This window comes from Polypterus senegalus, chromosome 3, assembly GCF_016835505.1.
Source record: "Polypterus senegalus isolate Bchr_013 chromosome 3, ASM1683550v1, whole genome shotgun sequence".
NCBI classification, from domain to species: domain Eukaryota; kingdom Metazoa; phylum Chordata; class Cladistia; order Polypteriformes; family Polypteridae; genus Polypterus; species Polypterus senegalus.
This window is the reverse complement of record NC_053156.1, coordinates 17038147-17065258: the sequence shown is the minus strand read 5'-3', so window position 1 is coordinate 17065258 and position 27112 is coordinate 17038147. Positions and strand designations below refer to the sequence as shown.

Below are 27112 nucleotides of genomic sequence, written 5' to 3'. Positions count from 1 at the left end.
CATTTTTAAACATAATTTATTTTCTCTGTAAGTAAATATTTATACACGCATATGTTTATGCGATTTTTATTTGCATGACAGATTCAGTGTTTAATTATATATTATTTTCTTCACACAGTTACTTCAATCTGTTTATATATATATATATATATATATATATATATATATATATATATATATATATATATATATATATATATATATATATATAAACTCCGATTGATCACTGTATCTGTATGATATCTGTATTAATCTAAATATCTGAATTTTTTAATATCGACCTAATAGTATATTTAAAAACAGATTGGAAACACACACACACACACACACATATATATATATATATATATATATATATATATATATATATATATATATATATATATATTTACAACACACACACATATATCACATATATTTACATATATATATATATATATATATATATATACACACACATATGTGTGTGTGTGCAAGAATGATTTAAAACAAGGTATCGTTTAAAAGCTTAACGAGGACAATCTACTTTATTTATTTAATTTTTTTTTAATCTGTTCAATATTTTTCAACTAAATAACATATGTTCTGTTCATTGCAAATATTTACCAATGAATAAGAAAATATACATATAGACATGTATTATTCAGTCAATGTTTTTTCAGGGTTACATAATTAGAATTACTGTAAGAAATATTAATATTCACCATTTATTTATTGTTTGAAATTTAGTATTTTGGTTCTCTGTTATGCTTCCGGCATTGAAATTCTTCTTCTTAATAGTACTGTTTTTTTCTCTTTTTTCCTTTGCCTCCTTAATTCTGTATTAAGACGATGAACACAAAGTCGTGTTTTATTTAGCGGAAGAAGTTAAAAATACCAGCTACAAAACTGTTTTTGAAATCTATCTATCTATCTATCTATCTATCTATCTATCTATCTATCTATCTATCTATCTATCTATCTATCTATCTATTGTATGGCATATTCCATAGGTTTGTATTATATAGTGCCTATCTATCTATCTATCTATCTATCTATCTATCTATCTATCTATCTATCTATCTATCTATCATATAGTGCCTTTCATATCTATCTATCTATCTATCTATCTATCTATCTATCTATCTATCTATCTATCTATCTATCTATCTATCTATCTATCTGTCTGTCTGTCTGTCTGTCGGTTGTTCTGTCTTTCAGACTATATATTTTCATTTTGGCTATTCTTCCTGTTGTTACTATACTTAAGCAATATGCAAGTTTTGATTAAGCCAACATTATTCACAAAATATGACTTCATCAATGTATGCAATACGCTAATAAAAAGTAAGTATTTAAAGTCAAGTTCTTGATCCACAGGCCATTGGCGACTGCTTCTCCAAAGGGGGGTTTTCAGAGTTATGCTTTTTTCTGCTTTTTTTAACATCGCTCTTTGCGCTCGCAAGGGGAGTGCCTAAGAAAATGAAGAGAAATCTGCTATTGATTTTCATAATGTTCCTGCGGTGTTTTGAAACCAATCGTTTGAACCTTTGAGATCTTACCTAAGTGAACCACTCCTACGCATCTAAGTGCTCCAAATTGATATATGACAATATCTACTTTCGATCACGTGTTTCAGAGCGACTTAGACGGATAGCGCGTCATCTCGCCTTCCCAAATTTTCCCCCTCTGCAGTTTGGATCCAAAACATCTATCTATACGGCGAGAAAGGAAGAAAGATGTTTAACTCGGTGAATCTGAGCAACTTCTGCTCACAAACGCGTAAAGAACGGACTGCTGAGTTTGGGGACAGAGGCGGGTGTACCTCCAATCTGTACCTTCCGAGCTGCACCTATTACGTCCCGGAATTTTCCGCGGTGTCATCGTTTTTGCCACAGGCCCCATCTCGTCAAATCACCTACCCGTATTCCACAAATTTATCTCAAGTACAGCCGGTGCGAGAGGTCTCGTACGGCTTGGACCCCTCTAGTAAATGGCACCACAGGAACAATTACGCATCCTGCTATTCCGCAGAAGACTTGGTGCATAGAGAATGCATTCCGCCGTCCACCATGACGGAAATGCTAATGAAAAACGAGACCGTGTACAGCCACCACCATCATCATCCCGCTTCCAGCCATCCGTCCACGGGTCTCTACTCCGGGATGGGCAAAAACAATGTCCTCCCTCAAGGCTTTGACCGCTTTTTTGAAAACGCCTACTGCGGAGCCGAAAGCCAGCCGGAGAACTGTTTACAAAAGAGTGAGGCCGGCAAGTTAGAGCCGGAGAACCAGACAAGCGCTCTGACTGACGGGGGCGACCCCAGCAAACCCCCGCACCCGCACTCACACCCGGAGGACGACGAGGGGAGCACCAACTCGGGGTCCTCCTCCGCCAACAAGGAGGCCGGTTCAGGAAAAAACAACAATAGCGCAAGTAGGTACAACTGGAAATGGAGAGGTGAAGGGACTAGCCCCATGTTTTGTCGGTCAGATTTTATGTGGAGTTTTATAAGCATTCAAAGGATTTTATTATAACCTACAAAGCTCTTTCTTCCAACGAGAAGAATTTTTACGATGGGAAAGCGCTTTGAAAAAATCGGATGTTATACTCCGCCACCACTATCTCAGAGTCTGTGAAATTTTAAGAGCACAGTATTGTGAGAAATACTAACTTTGATCATGAACTTGCATTAGGCATTTTAAGGGATTTTCTTGTTGGGCTGTTGAAAGTAAAAATCAATTGGGCAGAACACTGCTTTTGGCTTCCTGTTTTTTTTTTTTTTTCTTCTTTTTATCATCTTACACCGCTAATAACAGAATGCATGTGTTCGGAATAGTTTTATTGTGCCTCTGATAACAATTTACAAATGATCGTCTCGCCGATGCAAGAAAATAACGATGTGTTGTTATTTTGTAAAGTCAATTTTCTGTATAGGACACTCACTTTCCTTGGTACGTGCATCAACAGATACTTTGAATGTAGCCGAAGAAAAATGTTTTACAGTGTTGCCAAACTGGAGTGGTTAGATACATTCCCAAGAGCTAAACTATGCTGCCAGTTCTTTTTTGCTCTAAAACCTTACTGTATCGCATGTGTCAAATAACTCTCGCTTTATACATCTATTACAAATTGCAACAGAGAAGACTGATGTTATTCATCGTTAGGAGTGGATGTTGAGCTATGCTATTGTGTAAATGTTTCCTTGTCTGTCGAAAATTTGTATTTGAATGAAATTGATGTTGTATTTTGACACACCTCACAACTCTACAAGTAGATTATTTTACTTAAATAGTTAAAAATATTATCGGCATTCTATATTCCGTTTTCGTATTAAATTCATTTAAAGAAAACACCAGCAGCCGATGAAACAGAAGCAAATGCGTAACAAATATGTCGTAATAATGAGAAAAAAAAAAATCGTTCGGTACGCAAAGATGTATTTCGGCAGTCTTTAATTTTTTCATTGACTTTATTAAAGTTCGATGGTATTATTATTATTACTATTATTACTACAAGTAGTAGTACTAGAAGTTTATACATTTTCGTAATAACGTTCACAGACATGTATAATAATATAATCATTACTGTAAGTCGTCATGTTTTCTGTATTAACAAGCAACAGGCTTGATGTTTTTCATTGTATTTCTTGCCAATTGGAGAATTTTCTGAATTTCAATTATAATTGCCAGATCGTTAAACGCCTGATATTATTTCGTCATTTTTTTCTCTTTATTTTCAGGCTGTCCTTGGCTACACAATTTCAACTGAATGTTTCATGAATAGTTCAAGAGAAAGCACGTGCCAGAAAAAGGGCTAGGCATCGCAAAGACGTGCCCTCACATGCTGTATTTAATTTCATATTAAAATAAAAAGCGTCTGTACAATAAATAGGTATACAGTCATCTTAAATAAGTTAACAGAATTTACCACTGCATTTGAATTTCCACGAGTGGGTGCTCAACGTTGTGTTTGTTGTAGTTTTTCTGTTTGTTCTCATTTTCATTTATTTTCTTAGCCTTGTTGTCATTCTGTAATTTCCTTATATTTCAAGGTGCGCCACGAACAAGAAAGAAGAGGTGTCCGTACTCGAAATTCCAAATTCGAGAATTGGAAAGAGAATTTTTCTTTAACGTTTACATAAACAAGGAGAAAAGGCTGCAGCTGTCAAGAATGTTAAATCTTACCGATCGACAGGTCAAGATTTGGTTTCAAAACCGGAGAATGAAAGAAAAGAAATTAAGCAGAGACCGCCTGCAATATTTTTCCGGAAATCCTTTGTTGTGAACTATATATTCGTTCTCCAGGGCAGACAATAAATAACAACAAAAGTGACAACTTAAAAAGGAAGAAGGTGAGATTCATCCAGCCAGGAAGGGAACATTAAAATTATGGAACTTAAAAAAGAAAAAAAAAAAAACGTATATGATTGGATGATCGAAGTCCTCGACTTTCCTTATTCTGCGATCTCAAGCAGTATGACATACGGGCAAGCTGCATCACTTCCTTTCTTTCAATGGAGGAGAAACAAGAATCAGACTATAGACGTGTTATTGTGATTCTGTGAAATACTGTTTTGGCAATGCAATGGGGGCATTTTCAGCAATTCAGAAAGCTATATGCGAGTTCATGTCTTGCCAATTATTACAGTTATTGTCATTATTACTATTTTTGCCATTGACAAGTATTATTGAATGTGTCCTGTTTTTAATCCGTGTAAAATTAAACAAATTATTATTAAAGTAATAAGCAAATGCAAAAAAATGGTGTAAAGATAATTTAACACACTTCCATAAGTACTAAAATAAATATGCACAAAAATGAGGGATGCACACGTGCTCTCTAAAATAAAAAGGAACACGCAAATCACAATTTGTATGAAGTTGTTCAGTTAAAGAGAAAAAGTAAACTTTTTTATTTGTACAGAAAATTATACTTTCCTGAATGTATTGGTGCTATGTAAATGTATCATATACTTAACTGCAATTTTCTCATTGTTATCGCTGCATATTTTGTGATTGTTTCCCTTTCCGGCCACAGTTTAACAAATCTGCAGCATGAAGTTTTAAATTATATGTGTTTATAAGTTCAAGTTTATATTGTAATTGTCTCGACTTGACCTTCTTTACTCGTCTTGCATTTTCGGAAATGAACAAAAAAAAAAAAAAGACACAATTAATAATAAAATGCTTGAAAGTAACTCAATTTGCGTAGTTTTATCTTAATAGCTTAGTTAATAATTCATACTTTTAAAAGAGATTTTTCTTTGAAGGAAAATTGTAAAAACGTGCATGGGGTTTTCAAGACAGACTGCGTGTTTACAAAACTCTAAGATTTTAATATTCTGTGTTAATAAAATTCAAGCTGTCTATTTTTATAATGCAGATTTTCATATTTTAAAAAATCCCGCATATGAATATCTATCTATCTATCTATCTATCTATCTATCTATCTATCTATCTATCTATCTATCTATGTACGAAAATATCTGACTGTTTGACACTGAACCTATTATTTTCCATATAGGTGTATATATATAAACTGATGAATCTGATGGAATATAAACATCCGTTGTTGCAGTCAATACCTCCACACGTGTCATTAGGTCAACAGCAGAAAGTATGGCAGCTGCACGCGATTGTTTTTTACAATCCATAAAAGCGCTCCTACCCCAGTGCGCATCTAAGAGTGTATTCACTCTTTATGGTGCAAAATTTACATATCATTTTTAAATTGGTCACTGCATAAATTTGAATTTTCATGTATATTGATTACTAGTTACGATCTTATTTGTTGCTATCCAGATAATGAATTTCCTGTAAAGAGAAATCTTGAATATTAAATAAAAGGAGGCCTGCTAATACCACATGAAGGATAAAACTGAGTATGTGTGTGTGTGTATATATATATATATATATATATATATATATATATATATATATATATATATATATATGTGTGTGTGTGTGTGTGTGTGTGTGTGTGCAAAGAGAGATTTATTAATATTGATTAATATTTTTTCTTATATGTCATACTTCTTTCATATGAGCATTTGTTATTTAAAAGAAGCCACGTGAAGTAGCCAACTTCAAAATAATTTTTTGAATTGTTATTAATGAAGATAAAACCACTGACCGTTCTATTTGTCATAGTGAACATTACTAAATATAAATGTTGTAGTACCTGTCGCCTTTCTCCCCAAATACACAAACATCAACGTGATTTGTACACTTTTATGGATTTTAAATTACATTTTAAGGCAACAAGAGAGAAAGAGAAAAGGGAGTATCCTAAATACAATTCAGAGTAAAACTGCACAGTTTAGAAGCAGTTATTAAATAACATATTTCCAATATAGTGCTTTCTATCTATCTATCTATCTATCTATCTATCTATCTATCTATCTATCTATCTATCTATCTATCTATCTATCTATCCATTACATAAGCAAAATTTCACTTCATAATTATTTAAGAGGTTTAGAAGATAACAAGAGTCAAAATGTATTAAAACATCAGTAGGAAAAATCAGTGTAGCTTGATTATTATTTATAAGGTTAAACATAAATGTATTAACAGTAAAATGTAGCTTAGAAATAGTTAAAATAGTAAGTGTGTAATATAGTGCCTTACATTATCTATCTATCTATCTATCTATCTATCTATCTATCTATCTATCTATCTATCTATCTATCTATCTATTGACTTCATAATTACTGAATTATTTGACAATAGTTTAAATTTATTAATAATATTACTACGAATATACAAATATACAGTTTCACTATTATTTAAAAACAAAGACATGTATAAATGTGAATAAAAGTTAAAAGTCAATATCCATCTATCTATCTATCTATCTATCTATCTATCTATCTATCTATCTATCTATCTATCTATCTATCTATCTATCTATCGCATAAACAAAACATTGACTTCATAATTACTGAATTTATTTAACAATAGTTTAAATTTATTAATACTTTTAGTTGGAATGTTCAAATGCAATTTCATTATTATTTAAAAGCAAAGACACGTATCAATGTTCAAAAAGAATTAAAATTCACAGTTTAGAAACAATTAGTAAAAATAACGTCTTTTGTAGCGTCTTTCAATATCTATCTATCTATCTATCTATCTATCTATCTATCTATCTATCTATCTATCTATCTATCTATCTATCTATCTATCTATCTATTATATAGTGCCTTTCATATCTATCTATCTATCTATCTATCTATCTATCTATCTATCTATCTATCTATCTATCTATCTATCGCATAAACAAAATAGTGACTTCATAATTCTTTAAGAGATTTACTTAATAGCAGTCTAAGGTAGTAGGGATGTGCAAATTTATTGTGTCAATATTATTTTAAAACAAAAATATATGCACATAAGAGTTTTTTTTCCCTAGTTGCAATAAAGTAAAGCAGCAATGGCTAACTGGGAAATTCGTCTAGTCTAGACACCGCCATAAAGACTTGCACGCTAAATAGCCGATTTTTCCCCCTTAATTGCACCGTCTGTTCAGAGGGTGGCTTCCGCAGTAAACAGTAAGTAAACAACAGTGACTGTCCTAAGGATCTGTGTGCCTTCATGTCGCAGTGGCTGTCAAATTTCAACACATGAAGGCACAGTAACAGAAATACTTTCTGTAAGCTTGCACTGCGTGGTACAGAAAGGTAATAAAACTTGAAGCTTGACCACGTGGAAATTTACAGGGCACTTGAAAAGTTATACAGTAAGAGGAGGGGCGAAAGAAACGAGATGGAAGAGAGAGAAAAGGAGAGAGCGAAATATTACCGGTTGACGGATTGATTTGCGTTCTGGGTGGTTTTCATCGTGAGTTAAGCCTGCGATTTCATCCCTTCCGTTATTTTTCCCTCTTTCTTTTAAGTTATGAAATTTTATCAGTTTTATCAATCGCTCTCTAGGTTTCATTTCTTGGTCGGAAATTATGCATATCCGAATACTTTTTTTTAACTTCTTATAGAATGTGTTACTATAAGCTGTCTTTGAACTTCAATAAAGTCAAGGCCGTCACCTTTAACCCCTTTGTAGTAAAGAGTGTTGGAGCGGCTGTTCTTTCCATCAGGTCATCCACCCACCTCATCGAAAACAAACCCAACGGAAGCGGCATCTGCGAGAAACCAAAAGTCTCCTTTCACCTCTCAGTAAGTCATTTTGAAGTTTTATTCAGTTTGCAGCTGGTAAACTATACTAAAAGTCGGATTTTCGTACAAAATTTTATTACTCACGAGAATATCATTTTGAAATGTCTGGTAACTTGTGGCTTTGTTGTTTAATATGTGTGATTTAATCTTTCGGATGCATGATGTACTAATGGCATATTCCGCGTGTTTACACACAACAGGCCGTTTTCACATGAGTGGCTTTAAAAAGCAGTGCACAGCAAGCGCAGTCGGCATATAACCTGCTGAACAGGGACCTCGTCTGGTGATGTATACCACGGGAAAGCATTCAGCTGGAAGTGAAAGAGGGAGAAATCGAAAAATAAGCCGCATGTGGACAAGTGTATTGGAAGAGAAAAGAAACTTATGTGTGTGTGTGTGTGTGTGTGTGTGTGTGTGTGTGTTTGCGTGTGTGTGTGTGTGTGTTAGGTGCAGAGGCAGTGTTTAGGCGATTCGACTTTTGGAGGTTTTCTTTGATGATGTTGTTATTGCGGGTATTATGTCTAAATTACATTGCAGAAATAATTTTTTGTCTCTGTCCAAATATACTCCACTTAACATATTGCTGACATAAGCTATTAATACGCAATCCGAGATAAGCCGTTGAAATAAATAAATAAATAAATAAATACATTTGAGGCGTGTATTCGTGATGCAAATGATCAAGAGAAATCCTTCAGATTGTTGCTAAGACAACGACCACTGTTCTGTTTGTTTCTTGGTGAAAAGGAAAGGTAAGATAACGGTGCCTTCAAACCAATGGCACAGTAATAAGGGGGATTCTGCTAAACTGAATTTCAGCACTGTTTATTTATGAGTGGGTTTCATTTATTTCTTTGCTTCTCGTCCAGTGTTGACTTTCCATGACTTGTGTTACAGAGAAGCATGCACGTAACGATATGTTCTATTTATTTATTTATTTATTTATTTATTTATTTATTTATTTATTTATTTATTTATGTTACTTATATGTCTTTTTAATATTCATTGAAAATAGAATTATTGTGCCACAAACCTGTCAAAGCAGTGGGAAAATATTCTGAAATGTTCTTGTGATATATTCATAGAATTCAATCAAGGTAGCACTAGTTGTAAAGCTTACAGTAATTTACGAGTAACTAGGAGTATGTTACACATATATTAACACACACGCACACATTTATATATACACACTATTATCCTTAGGCACAAACTTCCATGAATATGGGAATCTCTCTCTCTCTCTCTCTCTCTCTCTCTCTCTCTCTCTTCCTTGTTATAAATGTATAGTTTCCCGAAGCCCATCTTCCGACATGGGTGTGAGGCGGTAAACAAGGACGTGCATATTTGCCTTAACAAGACTTCATTATACACCAGTACCGCTTACTATAATGATACTCACATTTCTACGAAATATATTATTAAATATTAAATATATTGCTCCAACGACTACTACCACCATTACTATACTACTACTACTACTACTACTACTACTACTACTAATAATAATAATAATAATAATAATAATAATAATAATAATAATAATAATAATAATTAACATGTAATGTTATTAGTATTATTAAAACACTGCGGGTATAAATATCCCATGGTCTAGAATACAGGTAATATTAATATGTCATCCGTCATATTTGACCTATAGATCTCTCCGTCTACACACACTTCCACATCCACGCCCACATCATGCGAAGAAAAACTGTTGAAAATATAATGAATAGTCGTTTTTTGATTTTTGTTTCGGCTAATTTGTCTACCCATGACTATATTTAAGGTTAATGCAATATTGACTTGTATTGAAGTTGCATGATTTACAATTGTATTTAGAACAAAACATGCCGCATTCATAAATCTTCGATTCATACATGCCAAAATGGACGCCAGGCTTTTAAACTCCGAAACACCGAAAGCTGAAAGTTATTATACCAAATTGAAATCACATTTTTTAAGTAGACGAGAGGCTGTAAAAAGTACATACCTATCTATCTGTGCGATTTTAACCGTTTTACAAAATGTAGGCCTACACCATACCTTCAAGTTCCTGATCCATATTAAATTAACGCTATCAAAAATTGTTTCATTACTAAAATCATTTTATCCTTAATGTATTTACTATTCACCTATGTTTTTAGTCATACAAGAGTACAGAACTTTTTTTTTTTTTCGGGAAGAACACAAAGCAGGTTTAATGCGTAAAAAATCGGTTCTTATTAAGTCGCTGCTCTCTTCGTTCATTTTCTGAAAGTGGATTAAGTCGAGATGGCGTGTTTATGAACAGACCAAGCAAAGTCCGTAAATGCGCGGCGGTCTTGTTATTATATAAGCAACGTAAGGATTTGTACTCTGAATCGGACGATATGTCTGTTTATTACTGTCTGCAAAACGTTATGTAAATTAATGAACGAAAAATCATTTTAGAGCTTGCAGTTTCTCCATCTCTGTATGTGTGTGTTTACATATATATATATATATATATATATATATATATATATATATATATATATATATATATATATATATATATATATATTTATGTGTGTGTGTGTGTGAAACAGTAACAACTTAACCGGAACATATACAGAACAATCACTTGGATAAGCCAATCAGATCTCTTTAATAATCCATCTCTATGCCTTACGTCCATCTAATAGGCATCATCGAAACTTAGGGTAAGGTCGTGTGAACTCCATAGTAGTTTCAATAATAATAATAATAAGAAGAAGAAGAAGAAGAAAATATCACCTACAGTATAAATTTAGATATTGGCAGCACATATTAAATTGTCTTTCATTTTCAGAAAGAAAAGTAAAGCCATTTCTTTAAAATTTTTCCATCATGGAATAATGTGATAATTTATTTTGAAACGTATTATTTTTAGCATTTACTGTCATCAAAGTGTGCCGTAATTAATTACAATTGCATGAAGAATATGGCGATTTTAAACTACAAAAGGGATTCTGCATTTTTTTCACATAAGCTTGCTTAAAGATAAATTAAACAGCCGAGATTATTTAAGTTATACCTAGTGTTGCCTAATTTCAGACTTACATTTATTTATTTATTTGCTTATTTATTTTTTACTTTGCGGATCTACTAAATGTCCACATTCGTGATCAAAGATAAATTACTCTGCCAAGTGGTTAGCCGCACAGTGTTGCAGTAACTTAAATGTATGCTGTAATTTTGCAATGTGCGCATGTGCCGTTTTAAACTTTGTCACAAAAGTAAAGCTCAAAATAATTGTACTGTCCTGGGTGTAAAAGGCAGGCCATGTTAACGTTGGTCAGAAAACACATAACAGAGAAAGAATGGAAAAGTAAAGGATGACAAAGAAAATGGATATGTCCGTCCATTATCAAGACCACCACATCCATTTAAGGGTCTCGGAAATACAGCTCCAGTGTTCTGAATTTCACATGGCATGATATTTATTTATGTATTTATTTGTTTGTAGACAAAGAAAATCTGACTAAATGACAACAACACCAGCTGCACTGTAGGATGTAACGAAGATAATAACAGACGAAAGTTTATTGGGGCCTTTTAATGTGGCATTTTTTTAAAAAAAGCCCAAAAGTATAATGCAACAACAACAACAACAATAATAATAATAATAATAATAATAATAATAATAATAATAAGGGAAGCAATTGTACAATTTATACACTTCAGGCTTTACAAAAATGAAAATCAAAACGTATATATAAAACATATACTAGTAACGTATACACCTGAGAAAATGAAAACAATAACAATAAACATGATAAAAATAATGTAATTAAACCATGCAGAATAATTAAAATGTTATTTCTTCATTTAACATCCAGATAAAGTTATGATATAAGTATTACCATTTGTTATTTTGTCATATGCATAAGTAAATGCTGTTTATACTAGTTTAAAAATATAAGAAATTTCTTACAATTTATTTATTTGTTTCTAGCAAATTCAGATTTTTTATTAAATTGCATTTGAATGCATAAAATGTTATCACGCTCACATTTTTTACCGACATCAGTACTCATTATTATTATTATTATTATTATTATTATTATTATTATTATTATTATTATTACTTTTGATAACCTGTGTGAAAAACGCTCCTTTAAGCTTTATTAGCCAAAAGAGAAATATGAAGAAATGCTAAATATAAAGTATAACATATTGACTCGGTGAGTAGTGCATTTTTAAATTTATTTTTTACGTTAGTGTATCAAATGGTTTCCTGCAGCCCTTAAGATCTCTAAGAACAAACACACACACACATATACTTATTTACTTACTTAATTACTGTTCATTTCCGTTTTACCATTCTACCAGAATTCAAAAGAAAATGTATTTAAAAAATGTATTTTCTCGAATGTTTACAGATTCGTCGATTGACTTGTAAATGTAAAAAAAATGTAATATAAAAGGCTTTCGTACTAACACAGGAATCACGTTGCCTTTTTCTTGCGTTTCATGGTGTATATGTATAGCTGTTAACTATTGTTTCTTTAAGAAAGAAACGAAACAGTGCTGCAAGTCATTTTTATCAAAAACAACAACATTTTAAGATTCTCTGTTCATTTATATTTAAACAGTGGTCACGTGTAAGAGCTTGATAAAGACTGTGTCTTTTGTACGTGGATATGCAGTAAGCAGACTAAGCATAAAAATTAATTATATATGTGAAAGAAAGAAAGAAAGAAAGAAAAAGAAAGAAAGGAAAGCAAGCTGAATGTATTGCATTTTGAAAAGAAGAAAGGCAGGAATAATTTGTTTTTATGTTACTTCAAAAATTCTGTTTACTATTATCATTATTATTATTCACTCATATGCTTATTTGTGTATGTATGTTTTTTTTTTATTTCTTATTCCCAAATTACAGAGCAAATACTGTATATAAGTGACCGAAAATGTTTTACAGATTAAGAACTTTATCAAATGAAACAACAGTAAGTAGTTAACATTACCTGGATATTCTGATATCCATGATATGGCGAGATTTTGGAACTTTTCATAATTTTAATTAACATTATGTTAATATAAATATTGTTTTTTTTTTACTTTATGGCAGTATTGTTCATGTTTTTGTAAAGAGTTAAAGAGTTATTTTGAAAAAATATTTAAATGTAATTGTTAATACTGTTTTATAATAAATTAAATAATCTTTATGAAATATTCTGTAAACACAAAATAACTGCATGGTGACTACTACTACTACTACTACTACTACTAAATAATAATAATAATAATAATAATAATAATAATAATAATAATAATAGTGAACAAAGTTTGAAATTACTGTGATATATACATTTTTATTGTTTTCTAGTAAACATTACAATTTAAAACCTTGATGTACATCAATAAACAGGTTTAGTTTGTGTTCGGCCCGTTCGCTCTGTTGTAGCCGCTGGTTTCATTAAGTAAAGGGAAAAAAGCACGTGGCCCTCTATAGGCTTACAAACTGTCGGCTTATTCATTCATCTCTGAATCTGATTTCGTCCTTTTAGTGTCTTATGGCTACAACTGCTTAGAAAAATGAAAAAAGTGAAAGAACATACGGCATATCACTGGAAACATTCTGAAATAAACAGCATATTCCTTCATTCATAAATAAATGCAACTGCTTCATACTTACCTTGTTTTAAAGACTAAATAAATGGCTGTTTTCTATGTTTTCGGAGACTGCCCTCAAAGCATTAATAATTAGACTTAAAGAAAAAAAAAATAAATTCACTTTTATGATCAGTAATTTTGATAAATATTAATTGGAAATCGGCTTGTTTTTAAGTAAAATTATTATTTTATTCACAAAATAGACCATGTCTTTCTTCTAGAGTAGTGGTTATTTTAATAACAAACCAATTTTTGAGAAAAAAATCAAAGTAATCCTTTGATTGGCTGTTTTTTTTTTAACAGCAGAACCCAACAAATTAAAAAAAAATTATAAAGCCAGTAAAGTCAGACTTAACTTCTTGACATATATATATATATATATATATATATATATATATATATATATATATATATATATATATATATATATATGCATCTAAATAAGAAATAAATTACCCATTATGGTCCGTTACATCTTGTTAAAGTAAACTTACTTTAGAAATAATGTACATTTAGGAAAGTATACATTTTTCCTTTTAATGTTAACTTTTCTTGTAGTGTTGAATTTGACTTTGTCCATTGTGGACCGTCCTCTTCGTACACTGCACAATCCCGCACTGGTAAACAAACTCTCCAACTTGTCTTTTGTTATTTAAAATGCAGAATAGTACAACAGTTTAACAGGAGATGGCAGTGTTGCTCCACGTTACGCTCCTGAATTTTTCCAACTTGACCTCGTGACGTCACTCAAGTGTTTCACATCAAGGCCACCTTCAAATTTCATTGGTCTGAAAGTCACGTGACGATTGCAATGCGCCCACAAGTATGTCACTGATACACTACCATCAACTAACCCCCCACGCCCTCCCCTAATACACACCCCAAAAAAAATGTCAGCTTCCAAGTGTAGCCTTCTTCCTTGGAATCCAGTCTCTTGAAAAATGTCATGCCCCGGCAGTGTGACTGCAAGCGCTTTTCTGATGGATCCCATTGTAGGCTCGTCATTTCGAAGCGAAAGCTATACTTCTAATTCCGGGATGTATATGCAGCAAGGAGCAGACTACAGCTGTGGCGCGATGAGGAACTGTGGTATTATTCCGTCCACCCTTTCCAAAAGGAACGATGTCACCACCGGGGACGTGGCTCTCAGTACATTTCACACTTCCTATCTTTCGCAATTAGACCCTTGGGGAGACCCCAAAACTTCATGTGCAATTGAGCAACCTGTTGGCAGAGTTGAGTCTTCTTGTTCATTTACCTCAAATGTGAAGGAGGAAAATGTTAGTTGCTTGTACAGATCCGACAAGAGGAATGACAAAGAGAGTGAAGAGCCCACGTACACCAGACTTGGGCAGGAGAGCTCCCCAGTTGATCACGAGGTGCCTGTGCCAGGATACTTCCGAGTCAGTCAAGGTTACACACAGGGAAAGACCCGAGATGGGTTCAGTCGCAGCGACTTTCCCTCATCCTTTGAAGTGGGGCCAAGCTTGCCTCAAAGCAGTAATGTGATTTTCTTGTCCACAACGCACATTCCAGAAGGACAAACCGAAAATTCGAAACATGGCAAAGATACAATTTCAAGGCAAATCAAAAGGGAAGGCATAACGCCGACGAAAAAGTTGTCCATTGCTAGTAAGGATGACCAAGGCGGAAAATCTGAAAGTAGCTCGGATAATACCGACAATGAAGCAAAAGGCAAGTATTAGAGGAGTATTCTGTGCACAAATGACCAGTTCATGACAAATTTTACAAATGAGAGTTTCTGGGAGTCGCAAGCAAAAAAAAAATAAAAAATACTTGGACACTTAGCAGACATAGGTGTTTCTTTTTGAATGGAAAAATGTCCAACGGAAAGAAAATAGAACGTCAGAATTGTTATTAACGCTTTCTGTCATCATTTAGGTTTGTTTGTTTCTTTTTTTTTTTTCTTCAAAAAATGTGCATGGAAAAACAAGTTTATTTTTCAGTTCTCACTAATTAAGACAACAGTGATCAGTCCATAAAACTGCAAGGATTACCTTAAAGTAAAAACATATCCCTTAAAAAGACGAATGCGCTGCATATGAACAAAGCAAACACAATCGTTGAAAGCACTATTATTGTATAAAAAATAAAAAGTATTATTACAGTTATCTCTATTCATACTAACATGAACAGCAACAACAATACGAATATTAATTATTATTAACTAGTTGCTCTAAGCAAGTCAGAAAAAAAAAATTACATCCATTTATCCATTTTTGAACCTGCTTAGTTTCCAGTCCAGTGCCGCGGAGGACACAATAATGTCGATTTCATTATAGTGAGAAAATGTTAATCTAAACCCGAAAAAAAAGAGAGACAGAGAGAGAAATATTTGTTAATTTCTGTGAAGTCTCGACAATTCCAGATACGGCAGGAGTAAGTTACCCGAAGAAATAAATATTTCCTCAGCTTCATACGAAAATTCCACATGCGGCGATTTTCACTTTACGCACAACAGGGTTTCGATTTCTTTTCGTTAGCGGAAGTTCTTAGGAAAGAACAACGCGCCAAACATAATAAAATAGTTATATTGTGGTTGAGTCATTTAAACAGCGGGGCTATCATTGCGGTTCTCTCTCTCTCTCTCTTTCGCTCTCCCTCTCTCTCTCTCCCTCTCTCGCTCTCCCTTCCTCTTTTCGGACCTCCGGAAGGTGTTAGTGAGCTAAATAGGACAATTAACTTCACACAGGCGTTTAGATTTCTTAATGCACACTGTGAATGAGTATAAGCCCATTAAAATAAACAAATAAAAATATTCTACATAATGGCAAGCCATCTGCATATACGTTAACCACCTGCCTCAAGTGAGCCGCATTTTTGCATAAAACAGTCTTTGAAACAGTGCTTATTTATTTATTTATTTATTACCAGTACTGAATAAAGAAAAAAAAAACATTCTCAGAGATTAACAAAAATCAGATCAACCAATACAAAAAAAAAATATTGTTTTTATTTTCTTTATCTAAAAATGTAAAATAGTCTCTTCAAAGTTACTCCACCATACATAAAGCATTCAGACACTTTTAAGTAATTGATCAGAACATTTTTTGCATAGAGAAGAAGCATGTATCTTACAAATCAATCCCGACTTCATCAAATCAACTTTATTTCTATCTATTTATCAAAGATTCAGTTATTAGGGTCACAGTATATTGAGTTGTGCGAACTATATATGAACACAAAAATGACCAAAAGATTATTTTGAAAGGATGAAAAAAAAAATAATGATATCAGGGAAGAAACACTTGCGTTTGTGCCCATCTATCTATCTGTCTATCTATCTATCTATCTATCTATCTATCTATCTATCTATCTATCTATCTATCTATCTCATGAAATAATTTACTGATAAACATGCACTGCACTGGCGAAACGAAAGACCATATTTACAGTGGAAATGTAAAGAAAATAAATACTAATTATTAACGTCGGTTTAAAACAAATAAGTGAAATAATTTACATATCCACACACACGTACACACACACACACACACACATATATATATATATATATATATATATATATATATATATATATATATATATATATATATATATATATATATATATATATATATATATATATATATATATATAACAAAACTATATTAAACAAATACAACCTAATCCCTAATATTTAAAAATCAAGTAAAGCACGCGAGGCAGTGTCTTTGTTACTCGTAAATCAATCATTTGTTATTTTGTTTTTTATATGTAGACTTGCATAAGCATATTCAGATTTTTTTTTTACATCATGTCAAGCATGTTGTTTATTTTATCAATACGTACATTAAATCTTTAAAAACAAAAAGGGGGAGAAGGATAAATGCTTGATTTCGGGTAAATTATAACCGTTCGCGTGCTTATCCAGATTAACGTGCGTTCCAATTACAGAATAGTTAGTTAAAGAGAACCTGTACAAATGGTAATTGTTTATGATGCAGCTATATCAGTATGACCAGTATTAAAAGAATATCGATCTCAACTCTAATTCTTTACCAAGCATTATATGTGGTTCAGCGATTTAATTATATCTTCGCTGAACTGAGTTTATTTGCCTCTTTTCCTTTGTTTGTCTAACGACTTTTCTATGTTGGACATGTGTTTATCTTCTTTATAGGGGATGGCAAAAATGAAAACGCCACAGGAAATTGGCTGACAGCAAAAACTGGAAGAAAGAAAAGATGTCCCTATACTAAACACCAGACTCTTGAACTGGAGAAAGAATTCTTGTTTAATATGTACTTGACCCGGGAGCGCCGCCTAGAGATAAGCAAAAGTATAAACCTAACAGACCGCCAAGTCAAAATATGGTTTCAAAACAGAAGAATGAAACTGAAGAAACAAAACAGAGAAAGTCGAATTCGTGAACTGACATCAAATTTCAGCTTTACCTAAAACATGTAATGGAGAAAAGTATACAAAAAGATAGGTTCGCGATGAAGAAGCAGCACACACATCAGAGACTAAAAGATTTAAATAAATTAAAACTTTATTACGAGCATAAGAACAAAGACAAATTGAACCACCTAATGTATCAGTTTGTTTCATTGTTATCGTGTTACTGTGAGGTATACATTGCGATGTTACTCTGTTCAAACCAATGCACAAGTGTACATAAAGTAAAAAAAACATAAGCTCTATGTGTCTGTGTCTGTCTGTCTGTCTGTCTGTCTGTTTCGATAGATAGATAGATAGATAGATAGATAGATAGATAGATAGATAGATAGATAGATAGATAGATAGATAGATAGATAAGCATAAAATTAGCACAGGGAAAATTCTTTCATGAATAAGTTTATGCATAAGACAAGCGAAAAACTTTCTTCATTGTCCTACATTATTTTGCTTGTCCTTTAAAAAATCATGCTTGTTTATTCGACTTACCAGGTAAAAATGCTGTTTAAAATGCTAACATATTTAAATTATCGATCTATCTATCTATCTATCTATCTATCTATCTATCTATCTATCTATCTATCTATCTATCTATCTATCTATCTGTAAATTTGATTGAAGAATTTAGCATCACTATTCGGCAAAATAAGGTCACGTGACGCTTACATTTTTTTGTTGTTTTGTTTTGTTTAATTTTTTTTATTTCTGTTTGGTCTTTGAATAAAGAAGTAAAATTGTAAAGCATTTAATGGCACATAAAGCAAAGTAATACATGACTCCTTGATAATATAAGGACTTCATGTATTTCTTTGCAAAAGACGAGTGAATTAAATTAACGAAGTGTGTTTTCCAAACACCTGACAGGTAATTGCAAGTTGTTTAATTTTTTTTTTATTTAGTTTCAAAGAAAGCTTCACGTGCTTACAATGAATGCACGCCTTCTATCTATCTATCTATCTATCTATCTATCTATCTATCTATCTATCTATCTATCTATCTATCTATCTATCTATAATTTACTGATCTTTATTAAAACCTTTTGAAATAATTTGTTTGCCTCTAAATCAATGCCCGTTTTGATTTTGTAAATTTAAGATGCGCGACTCATTTTTTGGAATGATCAGATTATTTATAAAGAAAGGATTATTTCAGTAGATCTCACGTTACCATACAGCTCAGTGGATAATAATGTGTAGTTTTCATGTTATCTCCAAGTGTGTTATAAAATGTTCTGTATTTGACATTTCGCATGTAACTCAATGAAGTAAAATAAACAAATTTAAAAAAAAAATGTCAGATTTTCCAGACATGATCACAAACCAGGAGGAAATAAAAAGAAAAAAGAAAAGAAAAAGAAAAATGTCCAAATATCCATGAGACACGTCTCTCTTGTCTAACCGGTACTGCTCGTGTTTTTGTCTGGATCGTCTTTTACGGCTTCCTGAAGACAGAGTAGTGGCAGCATTAATATAAGTGAGAGACCATAACGGTGATTTAAATATTATCCAGGTGACCACAATAAGTCAAGGTCATAAAATAGTAATGTCAGGACAGTCCAGGAAAAGCGCTGGAGGTGGATTTTATGATCTGCAAATATAATGTGCCGCAGCAGTAAAGATGCGTTTAAAGGTGACTGGAGGAGGGTCGGAACGCAGAGCGGAATCTGCAATGTGGGGATTCGCGGCTCATTCCTATGGTGGCTTTACTGGAGCGACACTGCTTCTAGGATAACTCTATGTATTGCCTTACTGTTGGATTTAAGGGTTCGGTACGATTTTTGGGAAACGCAGAGAACTAGGAAGTGTTAAGGTAAGGTGGAGATATTAAAAATAAATCCATATTTTATTTACGGCGAATAATGCTAATAGTGTTTGGGAGTTGTGGCATCGGTTCACACATTTGCAAAGTCAAGGTTCTATTGGCATGGAAAAGTTTGGGCCGTGTCTTAATTTCTGTACATTTGTGGCGTGCAAATCTTCCTTTATTTTACTTATTGGTATAGTTATTGCAATTTTTTTTAAATGGCGCTGTTTTTTGTTTGCTCGAAACTTGTGAGTGCTAGATGTCTTTTTGTATTTATATAACTACAATGACAGAATATTTCACAGGAGCTTTCGCTGCAAGCTTTGATATGTGGGTTTGAGAATTAGTGGATAGTTTTCATCACCAAGTCTCTTTATGGTTGTGTGAGAATTTGGCAGGTACGCACGTGAACGCAAGGCCCTTATGATGCAGGACTACTGACAGGGAGGGAAGTTAAAGAGTAGGCAAGCGGTAGTCGAGCTGCTCCATTGAATGGTTTTAAGGGTGGGGGTGTGTGTGGGGTGGGGGAATGGTAGTTGGTTAGCTGCCTTTTTTGAAATCACACAACTGGTTAAGCATAGTTGCAATATATTTCGATATTCTTCTTGTAGTTGTTCCTGTTGTTTTTGTTGCTGTTGTTGTTATCTGAAACATCAGACATAGTAGTGGTAAAGTTTATGCTGTATTAAGTGGATCATCCGCCCTCCTGAGCAGCTGGTTTGTGATTTAGGTAGTTTCATGTTGTTGGGATTGGCAATTTACCTCGGCAACGAGAAACTGCCTTAATTACGTCAGTTCATCTTCACCAAGGGCAATAGTCCCGTTACAGATAACGTTGTTTTGTGGGCAACCTCATACCCCTGCAGCCTTAAAGTGATGCTCCAAAATCAATGGAATGTTTCTTGTGCTCTTTTTACCTCGATGTTGAAAATTCTGGGGTAATGAGAGTGATTTTTCCTTCTTTTACTATAGCTCTCGGTGTCGGAAGCATTTCAGTCGCAGAAGGTCTCTATTAGATTGATGTATGGTAGGCACTGTGGTGTCCTTCAGTTCCTACTGCAGGTGTTCTTGTTAATATGTACATATTTTGTTTCTAAAGCCTGTACACTGCCACACGTCCCCATTATTTATATTTCACCACATCTTAACCGCAATATGTGTCAGCGAGTAAACAAAGAAATATCATTGAGGTGTCATACTTCAAGAAGTTTAATTTCTAACTTCATTCTTTCACATATACGGGATTATGAGGATGGTGCGAAGTGATGTTGATGCGGCAATGTTTACCTCTGCTGGGGATCCCAGCCCATGAGGGAATTGTACAGTAATGGGTCTGCTGTGGCTCATCCTTCTACTAGAGCGCATTTGTAGTAATTGAAGAGTCGGGTTACCTGTCAGAGGAAAAATGAACATCTTTCTCCTGTTCGCTTGGGGGTATTGAACTCAATTCTACCTGCAGCAGTCTTTCATTTTTATATTACAATAAGACTCTGTCCATGTTGGATTAAACAAGCATGGCATAGGGGATCATATAACAGAGTAAATAACTGCAAAGACGACAAGAAATAAATAAAAAACAATAAAACGGCACGCAAATAATGCGGCTTTGTCATATTACAGTTCAATCTAAATCACAAAAAAATGAGTGCTCGCAGTCTTAGTTGTAATCATTCCTCCAGTGATTAAATTAAAGCATAATGAAGATTTTTTTTTCTCTAAACCATGCCGCATTTAATCAGGCACATTGTCATTAATTAAATTAACACAATAGGGGTCTAGTCATACTTAATCGGAAAGACGTGCATCGTCTCATCTGGAACACATACGTCTTTGTAGAAGCTCAAAATAATGGCGCGTGTGGCAGATCTTTACTTTTCTGTTGTGTGATTATAGATAGATAGATAGATAGATAGATAGATAGATAGATAGATAGATAGATAGATAGATAGATAGATAGATAGATATGAAAGGCACTATATAATAGATAGATAGATAGATAGATAGATAGATAGATAGATAGAGGGGCACAAACACAAGTGTTTCTTTCCTGATATTGTTCATTTTACTTTCATCCTTTCAAAATACGCGTATCTTTTGGTCATTTGTGTAACCATATAAAGTACGCGCAAGCCAATATACTTTGACACTGATAGTTGAATCTTTTTTCGATCATCTGTTGTTATGTGAAAACTCCCTAAATGCATACACTCGGTAGGTTGCTTGTTATCAGATGTTGATGAGCTTTATTTGGTAAAGACGTGTACTATATATGTATCAATTACTGTTGTGAAGTTTACACTGCTGATAAAATGTAAATTAAATAAAAAAAAAAAAGTTTGCCAATACAGTGTTATTTTTGTCAAGGTACTTTAAAAATAGTTACTTCAGACCAGAATTCCAGCTGCATGTTAAAGGTTGCAATATATTTACTGAATAGCTTAGTTGGTCATGCTAGATAAACCAGAATATAGGGTGGTCCAGATTTAATTATGCAATTTTTATCACGCTATAACAACGTGCAACGCAGGATGCTGGAGGAATTTGGACCGCTTGCCGTGCATCGGAAAACGATCTCCCAAATCAACGAACTGTTTGACCGGACTGGTAGCGCCAATCACCCGGAATTGTATTGTTTTCCTGAATTGCATTAAGACTTGCAAAATTAGATCTGGAACACCCTGTACTTAAGTTATAAAATATAGTAACGACCTTTTTCATTGTTGCGCTGTGTTTAATGGTATGAAAACCAGTTCAATAAAGTTACCATTCGTTTAGTTTCTACGAGTCCTGCTCTGTTTTGTTGATAATGTATCTATCTATCTATCATATAGTGCCTTTCATATCTATCTATCTATCTATCTATCTATCTATCTATCTATCTATCTATCTATCTATCTATCTATCTATCTATCTATCTATCTATTTTATGGCAGTCCATTATCAGATTTATATAAAATTGGGTCTGTACTGGTTTTCTATGTTGTTGTTTTTTGTTATTTGGTTTACATTTAATTCATGGAATGAAGGTTTCTTCTCTAAGGCCAAATGTTACATTTGCATTGTCAATAATTCTGATCAGCAAACGTTTAAAGAACCAAATGTGCATCGTGTTGGAATTACAAATAACGTTGTATACCAAAACTGTTTATATGAATATTGTGTTATATGCACGGCAGTTGTGGTGACTGGAGACTAAAGACTGTGATTAGAAGATGAAATAATTTGGCTGTAGCACATTTGCAAATATAATTTAAAAAAAAAAAGTTATTTTGTGTATTAAGTGGAAGGTACATTTTTAATTTTAAGATCAATTACTTAACAACTATGTGATGCTGAAAAATGATTGGATATTTATTTTAGTATATTTGGACAAAATCCGCCTGTCTCCTGTCGCGGACATTTTCCCATTTCCTCCGGGCACCGATGTTGTCTAGAATCCAGTGGCATGCTCCTATGACTGTATGGCATTTTTAAAAGAAAGAAAGAAAGAAAGAAAGAAAGAAAGAAAGAAAGACTCGTAATCTGACAATTAGTACGAAGTTTATTATGATACATATTTTATCCAGTGAAATATACAAATAAAAAGAAAACAATACAGTCTCTGAAGTCAATAAGACCAGTAAAGTAGCAAACAACTTCCAACTAAATATCTTCGGACAGATAATTATACTATCTCATGCAGTATAGCATTTAACATTTCAAAAATGCATTCAATCAAAATGGTATTTCGTAATATAATACAGACTGTTGTTACATCTGAGCAAATTTCAGAATTGCTATCTTTTTTAAAAAGAGCAATGACTTAATACTGATAAATTTACTCCAACACAAAACATAATAAACATCAACAACCCGTTTCTTGACTCTGTGTATATTATCCCAAAACAATAATACATATTAACATAAAACAGCAATACTAAAATATTTTTTTAAAGTTCGTTTTCTTTAAAAAGCAGACATTTACTGCCGCTGAAATGTTTTTGTTACTTTGTTTATTAAAAATAGATATTTATTGACGATTTGCTTTCATAATACTAACGTCCAATGTGTGTCCTGCTGCTTTAAGATCAAGAATAGTGCAGAAAACTGACAGAAATAATGTGATGGAGCTATATTATTTCTTTGTATTTAGACGAGTAAAAAATAAGCATTAGGCTGAAACTTAAATTGAAATAATGGTTGAACACTTCCGTGGCCAACTCAGAACGGATTAATAGCAACACGTTGGCTTTACACATCACTTCAGAAGAAATAGTAAGTGCGCCACAAGCCCGCGAAGTAGAAAAACTATAAAGTGTACGGAAATTAAATCAGAGTCAACTACATGTATAATACGTAAAATCGAGTAAACTAATCTATTCGTATACTATTTAGAATTCGTGAAAAAATCGTCTTTAACGAACGATTAAGTAAAAAAAAAAAAGTCACTTTTGTATGATGAATTTCAGTCTTCTGAAACAATAGCTAAGGATTTTGTTTGCGTAATATTATCGTAGAATGGAAAATGTTTTAAATGATGTATAAACTGAAAGTATGATTAAATAGGCAAGCAATTAAAACACGTGTTCAGCGTAATACTACTTAGTTTTGTCATGTAAACATAAATGACTGCCCCTTGGCAGGAAGTTCCTAATTACTTGTGCTGTGCAAGTTTGTGTCTGTGCATGAGTGTGTGTATGTATATAATATAATATAATATGATATAATATGATATAATATAATATAATATAATATAATATAATATAATATAATATAATATAATATAATATAATATAATATAATATAAATGTTAAAGGATATTCCATGCTGTAAAGGAAAAGGGATTAAAGACAAAACGTTCCTGCGGAAACTCCTTGTATTACTGTGGACATCTCATTATCTGTTACAGCTTTTCCTGGTGACGCTTGCGGATCTATCTATCTATCTATCTATCTATCTATCTATCTATCTATCTATCTATCTATCTATCTATTACTTTAAATGTAATTTATATTTTTTTTTTCAAAAAGGTATTTGCGTAAATCCGCGTTTTTGTCCAATTTGTATGAATGTATTATTTAATTTTGTTTTTACTTGTTTATTTCTTTATTTATCCTCTATTTATGCGAATAAAGCTAAATTCGTAAGTGACTGTGTCCCTCATTGCATGTGCACGTTGTTAAATGTTTTAGCAATTAATCAACATTACACTCACTATAGAAAAGTTAATACATGTTGCACATAAACAATTGAGAAACCATGCAATTTAAAAAAAAAAAAAAATTAAAAACGATAATTTCTCAAGAATTACATTTTTCAGATTTTTCCCCGCATTCGTTTATATAATTTGCTTGGACGGGGAAAAAAACGATAGAAATGTTCTAAATGATGTCATGCGTGGATAATGTAAAGCTTTCTATTTATCTGTTTATTTATTTTATCTTTATCTCCACGTTTATGCAGATTATTTCTAGAACGCGAAGAACGCTAGTAGCAGCAGTAAGTACGTAGAGGTTTAACCTTCAGCATAAAGAATTTTGGTCTTGTCTTGCTCTTTTTCTACATTTGTATCCTTATATTTAAATTAAAAATATCGTATGCTACACATAGCAATAAATAATAAAAATAAATTTAAAAATTGTAATCATTAACAAAATATATAAAGTTAAACAAAAACAGAATTGCTATTTTTGACGTATAAATGTACTTTGAAAGGATTTCTAATAGTAATAGTAGCAGCAGCAGTACTAATAGTAGTAGTATCATTACCATTATCATTATTTTTTGAGAAAAAATTGAATAATTGTCTCATTCGTACCCAGTCACATACGTTCACCATACACTATTAGCATAACACGCTGTAAATTAAGTTAATCATCTATTATTAAATACAATTGTACTGTTGAGGAATAGTTTAGTGAAAATGAAAATTCGAATATCTAGACCAAATAATGCCGACCTTGACGGTGTTTTTGATCGGTGCTCGGAAACTAAACCTTGTGAATGCTGTTTGTCTGCCTGCCAGAATGGCTTGTTTTTGTATGCTAATGCGGCTGCTCTGTAGTGCCTGTCAATTAATCTCCGCAGAATCTCTCAGGGAACCAAACAACTTGTATTACTAAAGTGAATATTGTACTTCAAATCTCTAAACCTTTCGAGAAGAGGTCTAAATCAGAGGATTTAGTAAGAGAATCAACCACATGAACGAAAACCCAGAAAAGGGTGAGACGCTGATTTCCCATCCTTTGGCCAGTACAAACAACTCCAGCTTTCACATTAGGCAAACTTAACCTCGGAGGTTTTGAAGAGTGCAGATTCATGACCGTCTATACTTTTATCTAAATAAATAAACTGCCTCAAAAGGAGAACTACAAACACCTAAAAAAAAAAGAGATATAAAAATACAAATATGAATCACTCAAAAAAAAAAAAGTGTTTCTGCACAAACATAAAGACTCACGAGTTGCACGGGGCATTTGTTCAAAATGTACTTATATTTGTGTTCCTGGAGATTCAATCTGAACTTTGAGGCATTGTGACACAATGAGTCATAGAAAACAAAACGCGTTTTTTCAAGCAGGGAGCCTCATCTGCTCATTTAACGTTCCTGGGAGATGCAATACAAATTGAAAATTCTTCGATAACAACCGATACATCTCGATATTTTCAATCAACAAAATCATTTGTAGAAAAGAGCAGCGGACACATTCTCAAATTAAACTGCACGTTTTCATTTCATGCCCGTATGGATTTGTTTATTTATTTAGTTAGTATTTTGGGGTAGAAGGTATTCTCCGGACTGCGAACCTATGAAATGTGCGAAAAACAAAGAAAACAGACTTGTAGGTCATATCATGTTCTCGTCTATCTCGGACGGCTTTGGTTTTCCACTACTTCATATAGGATGGTAAATCTTTCTATTTCGGTTCACTTGCGAGTCTCGACCTCATACCTTCCAGACATCCATATAAGTAATTTACACGTTAAAGTAAGCCTAAGAAATACGGAAATTCAATATGAAGTGCATTTTTAAGCCAAATTTAAAATAACACTGACCAGGTCATTGGGCATCAACATTTTAAGAGTTTGGCCTTGCATACCTCAAATAGGTCTAAAAAGTTTTCAAGTAATGTTGGA

The 27112-nt window shown here is 32.9% G+C and overlaps 2 protein-coding genes across 2 annotated transcripts; both read left to right on the top strand.

The window, feature by feature from the left end:
• Positions 1–1718: 1718 nt before the first annotated feature.
• hoxc11a (homeobox C11a) lies at positions 1719–4281 on the top strand. Its single transcript, XM_039749890.1, has 2 exons — positions 1719–2415; positions 4034–4281. The coding sequence occupies exons 1-2, from the start codon at positions 1719–1721 to the stop codon at positions 4264–4266; spliced, it is 930 nt and encodes a 309-aa protein (XP_039605824.1). The 3' UTR covers positions 4267–4281.
• A 10397-nt stretch (positions 4282–14678) lies between these two features.
• hoxc10a (homeobox C10a) lies at positions 14679–18429 on the top strand. The gene is made up of 2 exons (XM_039749889.1): positions 14679–15466; positions 17916–18429. Exons 1-2 carry the CDS (start codon positions 14713–14715, stop codon positions 18191–18193), a joined length of 1032 nt encoding a protein of 343 aa, XP_039605823.1. The 5' UTR covers positions 14679–14712; the 3' UTR covers positions 18194–18429.
• Positions 18430–27112: the final 8683 nt, after the last annotated feature.